Source organism: Pseudochaenichthys georgianus, chromosome 5, assembly GCF_902827115.2.
Source record: "Pseudochaenichthys georgianus chromosome 5, fPseGeo1.2, whole genome shotgun sequence".
In the NCBI taxonomy this organism is placed as follows: domain Eukaryota; kingdom Metazoa; phylum Chordata; class Actinopteri; order Perciformes; family Channichthyidae; genus Pseudochaenichthys; species Pseudochaenichthys georgianus.
In genome coordinates this window covers 1,071,016-1,079,447 of record NC_047507.1, presented here as the reverse complement: position 1 = coordinate 1,079,447, position 8,432 = coordinate 1,071,016, and the positions used below count along the sequence as shown (strand labels likewise).

The window sequence follows — 8,432 nt, the reverse complement described above, 5'->3', positions numbered from 1 at the left end:
AATGAATCCCCCTTAGATATTGAACAAAGTAGCAGTAATCTTTATTATGATAATCCGACTTTAATTTAAAGTAAACATACCTCAATAATGTATTCATAATAATATAGTGCTTGAGTGGTTTGCATTTCAGCACAAAGCTAGTGAGTTGCGTTACTAGGCAACCCCCGAAATCCCGGAAGAAGACTCGTCGGCTTATCATTAAAAAATAAACATAACACATAATATATATAGTACAGTACAGGAAACACAAAAACTGGGCATTTAGTTTATGGTACAATGTCCGGGAAAAGATAAAGAAACGATCATATAAAACCTGTTTTATTATGTATGATTGATAGAGACGTTGGTGCGGCAGTGGAGAGGGAACTATAAACGAACTCTCGCGAGATGTCATGGGTTACCTAGCGACGGGACTCTAACCACACCAGCACATCCAACCTGTCCCTGTTTTGTTTTTACTCCGTTTTCTGTGCTTTTTCTGGCTTCAAAACTAAGTTAATATGTGTTGATTCAGTTAGTCTGAATGTGCGGAGAGTTTTAGGTGAGTTTAAATTAAACACTGCTTTAAAGTCCAGTAAAGATGTCCTCAGTTGTGGCCCAGCCTTTGTTCAGCTTCGGGCTGCGGACAGGAGTGAGGAACAGCGTGAGTTTCTGTGATGAAAACACCGTGGTGTTCCCCTGCGGAAACACCTGTGTGTGCTACAACACCTCCAGGAGGTCTCAGAGGTTCATCCCAGGTAGGAGAACATATAGTTTACTTACTGTTACACATCTTTGAACTGTCAGAGCCTGAGATAAGTACAGTAAGTTCAATGAGATACCTGAGTATTTCCATTTGCTGCTACTGTGTACTTCTACTCCACTACAGGTCAGAGGTAAATGGTGTACTTCTACTCCACTACATGTATTTAATACCTTTAGTTTACAGATCTGGATGAATGATATGAAATCTAATCTAGTGTTAAATCAGACTTTAGTTCCACCTGGAGTAAATCCACCAGCTACCCTGCAGTCTACAAAGTACTTCAGACTAGCTGCACCTCCACCAGCTACCCTGCAGTCTACAAAGTACTTCAGACTAGCTGCACCTCCACCAGCTACCCTGCAGTCTACAAAGTACTTCAGACTAGCTGCACCTTCACCAGCTACCCTGCAGTCTACAAAGTACTTCAGACTAGCTGCACCTTCACCAGCTTTGAGAACACTTTCATGATCAATCATTATAAAACATATCATATATATTATTCTGAAACGGACCAATCTGCACAACGACTACTTTTACTGTCTTTCACTATATTTAGATGAGAATACTTTCTACTTTCACTTGAGGAACATTTTGAATGCAGGACTTTTACTGTAACAGAGTATTCCTTCTACTTTTACTCAAGTACAAGATCTGAGTACTTCTACTTTTACTCAAGTAAAATATCTGAGTACTTCTATTTTTACTCAAGTAAAATATCTGAGTACTTCTACAGTACCACCTCTGTTAAACTGTCAGATACATTTCTTTAGTGGAGTTAAAGTAGGCGTTGGTGCTGTATGAGATGCTAAGATAAGTTAGGATAAGATGTACTTTATTGATCACAATTGGGGACATTTTTGCAGACTCACTTTCAAAGACTGGGACATGAATGCTTTTTGATGCTTTAAACGAGAGCCTCGTCATTTAGAAGATCCATTCATATAAACAACACCACCATAGTCTAACACAGACATTAACATTGCACCGTCTCTTATTGGCCTCAGAAACAATAACTTGTCTAAACCTTATCATATCCCTAAATCATTGTTCCCATGTTTCCCCTCTCATTTCCTCCCTTCAGGCTCAGAGAAGAGCCAGGGTATGCACGCTCTGGCCCTCAGTCCTAACAGGCGGTACCTGGCGGTGTCAGAGTGCGGAGAGAGAGCCTCCATCACCGTGTTCGACCTGCAGCACGAGCAGGGCCGGAAGAGGAAGGTCCTGACGGCAGGAGAGTCGTCCGCTGAAGAGTTCGTCTGCATGGCTTTCTCTCACGATTCAAAGTATCTGATCGGACAGACGGGAGGCCCTGATTGGACGCTGATCTTCTGGCTTTGGGAAAAACAGAAGGTCCTGGCAACAGTGAAGACCAGTACGTCCCATAAACCTGTTTCCCAGGTGAGTCCTCCGTCCTGTAACGATACAGCCATGAGCTGAGCACGGCTACTTCCTGAATACATCAATGATTGGACAAAACATATTTATTCAAACTTTTTTTTTAAGTTTAAAAATCATTCTATTGCTTTTGCTAAGAAATATAGTCTTCTTTACTGGCGGCATGAAACGTTGTTTGTGTTAAATACTCTGTGACAAGTAAAAGTACTACATACAAAACGTTTTATCATACATAGAGTACCAAATGCAGAGTACTCATTTAGCTAATTGGCCATTTTCAGAGTAATATATTATCTCTGGATTATAATTAATGATCCGTTAATCATCATTATCACTTTGCTGCTGGTGAAGCTGGGGCTAACTTTGATATATTTGTATACTGCTTTCTTAATACATCATAATTCATTAGTTGATTTATATTTTGTATTCATGATATGAACCTGCAAAGTAACTAATTTGTTCAAATAAATATAGTGAGTAAAAAAGTGCAATACTCTCTTCCAAATTGTAGTGGAGAAGTAAAAGTAGCATAACATGGTAAACAAGTAAAATACAGTTTTTTTGTACGTTCCACCTATGATCAGATGGTCCTTAGCAACGGTCTGTAGAGAGAGTAATATCAAACCTTGAAATGGTTCAAATGTACCAATCAGAATCGAGTATTCAACCTTGCCGTGTAATAAAGTAGTTCCTTGACGTCCCTTCAGGTCAGCTTCAACCCTCACAACAACACGCAGCTGTGTGTGAGTGGAGGCGGTGTGCTGAAGCTGTTTCGTTACTCAGAAGGAGCCCTGAAGCAGAGCAGCTCCCCCAAAGTGGAGTCCATCTTCTTCCTGTGTCACAGCTGGGTGACGGAGGAGAGAGTGATCGCCGGGACAGACTCAGGACGCCTGCTGGTGTTCGAGTCTGGAGATCTGAGGAGAGAGATCAATACATCGGCGCAGGAAACAGACAGGTGAGCTGGTGGAGTGTTTACTGTGATAACACTGGTTATTCACTCATTGGTTAGTTCCGCTTCTGACTGTTGCTCCATTTTACAATGAAATACAAATGAAAACGGGTTAATAGAAGAAAAACAGGACACAGATATTACAAGTTGAAGTCCAATAATAGGTCAAACTAAAAATATAAATCTCACCCCCCCCCCCCCCAACCAACACCCCTTTAAAATAAAAGCCCAATAAAATCACTGCATCGAAAAAGGAAGCTCTAGTTAATTAAGGTTGTTTTTTCAAAATAAAAGCCCAATAAAATCACTGCATCGAAAAAGGAAGCTCTAGTTAAGGTTGTTTTTTCAAAATAAAAGCCCAATAATATAACTGCATCAACAAAGGAAGCTCTATTTAAGGTTGCTTTTTCAAAATAAAAGCCCAATAAAATCACTGCATCGAAAAAGGAAGCTCTTGTTAAGGTTGCTTTTTCAAAATAAAAGCCCAATAAAATAACTGCATCAACAAAGGAAGCTCTAGTTAAGGTTTCTTTTTCAAAATAAAAGCCCAATAAAATCGCTGCATCGAAAAAGGAAGCTCTTGTTAAGGTTGCTTTTTCAAAATAAAAGCCCAATAAAATAACTGCATCAACAAAGGAAGCTCTAGTTAAGGTTTCTTTTTAAAAATAAAAGCCCAATAAAATCACTGCATCGAAAAAGAAAGCTCTTGTTAAGGTTGCTTTTTCAAAATAAAAGCCCAATAAAATAACTGCATCAACAAAGGAAGCTCTAGTTAAGGTTGCTTTTTCAAAATAAAAGCCCAATAAAATCGCTGCATCGAAAAAGGAAGCTCTTGTTAAGGTTGCTTTTTCAAAATAAAAGCCCAATAAAATCGCTGCATCGAAAAAAGAAGCTCTAGTTAAGGTTGCTTTTTCAAAATAAAAGCCCAATAATATAACTGCATCAACAAAGGAAACTCTATTTAAGGTTGCTTTTTCCAAATAAAAGCCCAATAAAATAACTGCATCAACAAAGGAAGCTCTAGTTAAGGTTTCTTTTTCAAAATAAAAGCCCAATAAAATCACTGCATCGAAAAAGGAAGCTCTAGTTAAGATTGCTTTTTCAAAATAAAAGCCCAATAAAATCGCTGCATCGAAAAAGGAAGCTCTTGTTAAGGTTGCTTTTTCAAAATAAAAGCCCAATAAAATCGCTGCATCGAAAAAGGAAGCTCTAGTTGGTCTTTTTTAAAGATAAAAGCACAAGAAAGCAAAAATACAGCTACTTCTATTATTACCTACTTAGCACTGGTAATGGTAGAATCGGGACAAGTGCAAGTCACACAGGCCGTTTCCCAAACGCGAGTACACATGCTGCAGAGCAACTATTTCAAGTATACTACGTCATCGAGTGGCGCCGAAGGACTGTTTGAATGCATGTTAAATGCCCAGCATTCTGCGCCACTCTGACGTAGTATACTTGAAATAGTTGCTCTGCAGCATGTGTACTCGACATTGAGAAACGGCCACAGTCCACACTTTTCAGAGGGTCATTTTCTAGTTTATAGGTTACTCTGTTCAATCCTACCGATACACCAACACTGAAATTATCCAACTAGCAAGCACATGAAGTGACTTATTCATTAATGTGATTACTTTAGACTTGACTTGACACAATAAGACCAAGACTTGCCACTCAGCGTTGATCTATTGTTTACTGTAAACACAAATAGTTTAGTGACGTTTTGAACCCCAGGGACTGAAGATGTAGCTGCAATCTCTGAAAGAAAGCCCATCATGTCAAGCTGGAAAATGGTAGTCCTTAGATCAGTGTTCTTATATTCAAGCCACTCCACTATGGTTTTGGTTTCCTTGACTTTGTTTTTCTCCCTTTCAATAACTCCCTGCTCAGACAAGTGGCCATGAAGAAGATGAAAGACTCCGATGTGGATGAAGGTGTCTCTGTTCCTCGCATCACAGCCATTCTGTCTTGCTCTAAAGGCTTCATATGCTCTTATGGTGCCGGCACGGTTTGTCTCTTTGAAAAGACAAAGGAGGACGGTTATAGAAGGACAAGAGACATACGGGTACGTGTCAAAGCAGGTTAACAGTGTTACTGTGTGTGTTTCCAAGTGATCATATGTGTGTTGTTGTCCTTCAGATCCCAGCAGACAGCAGTGATCTGACCCCGGCTGAGAGTCAGCTGATTGACACCATGTGTTTGAGTCCATCAGAGGAGACTCTGGTCCTCAGCACCGAAAGAGGACAGCTGTACAGCTTCAGCCTGTCCTCTCTGGACATCAACAAGGTGACGTCCTTATTGATTACATCTAAAACACTTCAATGTTTTCTACCCGTGTCAAACATTTGTTGTCGTTTTATTAATGAAGGGCTATTTTACTACTAGGATCATTTTGCTGTGATGTCCCCCTCCAAAACCTCCACCCACCACTATATGAAATTAGATTATCAGGGTGTCCCCGGGTCTTAAAAAGTGTTAAAGGTGGATAAATCAATTTAGTGAAAATGAAGGCTATTAAACAGCATTTTCCAAGGTATTACATTTTGTAGCTTGTTTTCAATAAGTATCTAAATGGTCCAGAGAGGTTGTGTTCTACAGTCTGCCTGAATGTAGTCATGGCGTAGGTGTGTAGTGTGATTCTGTGGAGTTTATTGATGGCATCCCGTTGGGTCTGACGTCATCTGAACAGGACATCGCTCGCTCACTGCTTGATAGCGCGAAGGTCCGTTTACGCCGGTTGCTAAGCAACATCGTTATGGGGAAATGCAAGTCTGCGTCCAAATGGTTGGAAGTTAAGGAGGAAGGACAATCCATACTGTATATAGTCAATGTGAGGTGAAGTGTGTCGCCAAGGTAACCGGTTAGAACTCCAAGTGGCGATGAGGTCTTAAAATGTGTGGAAAGCGTCTTAAAAAAGGTCCTAAAGGGTTTTACATGTGACTTCAGGATTCCTGCAGTTACCCTGTTACTACTTGCTTGTTTATTTCTAGTAGTTGCATTTTTATTGTACAATGCCATGTCTTTTTATGCTGCTGCAACACAAACATTTCCCTAATTGGGATCAATAAAGTACCATCTTATCTTATCTTATGAGATTCCTTTATCGTCTCTACACAGAGTACAGCGAACTTCCAAGCATTCCCGATGGTGCAATCAGACAACAGACAGTATAAGTATCATTTTGACAATAAGCTAAACCTTTTAATATATAATATATAAAGTGACTATAAATTGGACCTATGATACATTGAACAGTGCGCTTACAAAACAACAACATTACCATACAAACACAAGAACAATGCGGTCAAGGCAGGACAACAAAGTAAATAAGTAAGTTCAGTCAGACAACTCACGTGTTTCTTTAACATGTTTATTAGAAGCAGCATAGTTGAGTTTGGCGTCTAGGCCTCATCACTCCACAGATATACATAGCACCATGAGTGATGATTACATAACTACCCCAAACCCCCCGAGCCTACAGGTGGAAGCTGGGGTGGAAGCTGGGTGGAAGCTGGGGTGGTGGTGAGGTGGAAGCTGGGTGGAAGCTGGGGTGGTGGTGAGGTGGAAGCTGGGGTGGTGGTGAGGTGGAAGCTGGGGTGGAAGCTGGGTGGAAGCTGGGTGGAAGCTGGGGTGGAAGCTGGGTGGAAGCTGGGTGGAAGCTGGGGTGGTGGTGAGGTGGAAGCTGGGGTGGTGGTGAGGTGGAAGCTGGGGTGGTGGTGAGGTGGAAGCTGGGGTGGTGGTGAGGTGGAAGCTGGGTGGAAGCTGGGGTGGTGGTGAGGTGGAAGCTTGGGGTGGTGGTGAGGTGGAAGCTGGGGTGGTGGTGAGGTGGAAGCTGGGGGGAAGCTGGGGTGGAAGCTGGGGTGGAAGCTGGGGTGGAAGCTGGGTGGAAGCTGGGTGGAAGCTGGGGTGGAAGCTGGGTGGAAGCTGGGGTGGAAGCTGGGGGGGGTGTGAGGTGGAAGCTGGGGTGGTGGTGAGGTGGAAGCTGGGGTGGTGGTGAGGTGGAAGCTGGGGTGGTGGTGAGGTGGAAGCTGGGGTGGTGGTGAGGTGGAAGCTGGGTGGAAGCTGGGGTGGTGGTGAGGTGGAAGCTGGGGTGGTGGTGAGGTGGAAGCTGGGGTGGTGGTGAGGTGGAAGCTGGGGTGGAAGCTGGGGTGGAAGCTGGGGTGGAAGCTGGGGTGGAAGCTGGGGTGGAAGCTGGGGTGGAAGCTGGGTGGAAGCTGGGGTGGAAGCTGGGGTGGAAGCTGGGGTGGTGGTGAGGTGGAAGCTGGGGTGGTGGTGAGGTGGAAGCTGGGGTGGTGGTGAGGTGGAAGCTGGGGTGGTGGTGAGGTGGAATCTGGGGTGGAAGCTGGGTGGAAGCTGGGTGGAAGCTGGGTGGAAGCTGGGTGGAAGCTGGGTGGAAGCTGGGGTGGTGGTGAGGTGGAAGCTGGGTGGAAGCTGGGGTGGAAGCTGGGGTGGAAGCTGGGTGGAAGCTGGGGTGGTGGTGAGGTGGAAGCTGGGGTGGTGGTGAGGTGGAAGCTGGGGTGGTGGTGAGGTGGAAGCTGGGGTGGTGGTGAGGTGGAAGCTGGGGTGGTGGTGAGGTGGAAGCTGGGATGGTGGTGAGGTGGAAGATGGATGTAAACTCGTCACCAATGAACTATTTTAATTGTAATTTGACTCTTTCTGCATGTTTTCTTTTGACCTAACACCTAGCGATGTTAGCATGTAAGAGATTTGAAGTCTTTCTTACTTCCCATCCATTGCCTCCGTGCCACATTCAGTCATCTACTGTCCCTCTTACTTGAAATCATGTTATAACCCTATCCATCAGGAGGAGCCTCATTTTGAGTTCCTGTCGCAGTCCTTCCACTCCAAGTCCATCACAGGTTTATCCGTCTGCATCAGAAAGCCTCTGGCCGCCACGAGCTCTCTGGACCACTCCGTGCGCATCTGGAACTACGAGACAAAGTAAGAGGCCCTCGCGGGCTTTTCAGCCTTCACACCAAATGAAGGGTCACCTATTACGCACAATCCACTTGTTCATGTCTCTTCTACGTCAACATGTGTCCCCTCTTCTTCATGTCTCCTCTACGTCAACATGTGTCCCCTCTTCTTCATGTCTCTTCTACATCAACATGTGTCCCCTCTTCTTCATGTCTCTTCTACATCAACATGTGTCCCCTCTTCTTCATGTCTCCTCTACATCAACATGTGTCCCCTCTTCTTCATGTCTCTTCTACGTCAACATGTGTCCCCTCTTCTTCATGTCTCTTCTACGTCAACATGTGTCCCCTCTTCTTCATGTCTCCTCTACATCAACATGTGTCCCCTCTTCTTCATGTCTCCTCTACATCAACATGTGTCCCCTCTTCTTCA

At 43.7% G+C, this 8,432-nt stretch overlaps 1 protein-coding gene across 2 annotated transcripts in view; it reads left to right on the top strand.

Moving 5' to 3' along the window:
* The first annotated feature begins 414 nt into the window (after positions 1-414).
* Positions 415-8,432, top strand: part of cfap57 (cilia and flagella associated protein 57) — a 43,532-nt gene continuing 35,514 nt past the window's right edge. For both annotated transcript variants that reach the window (XM_034083953.2, XM_034083952.2), the window contains exons 1-6: positions 415-737; positions 1,827-2,140; positions 2,845-3,092; positions 4,974-5,148; positions 5,223-5,369; positions 7,888-8,024. In XM_034083953.2, the coding sequence (XP_033939844.1) occupies positions 581-737; positions 1,827-2,140; positions 2,845-3,092; positions 4,974-5,148; positions 5,223-5,369; positions 7,888-8,024 (1,178 nt within the window). In that variant the 5' untranslated portion in view covers positions 415-580. The remainder of the gene's footprint in view (positions 738-1,826; positions 2,141-2,844; positions 3,093-4,973; positions 5,149-5,222; positions 5,370-7,887; positions 8,025-8,432) is intronic.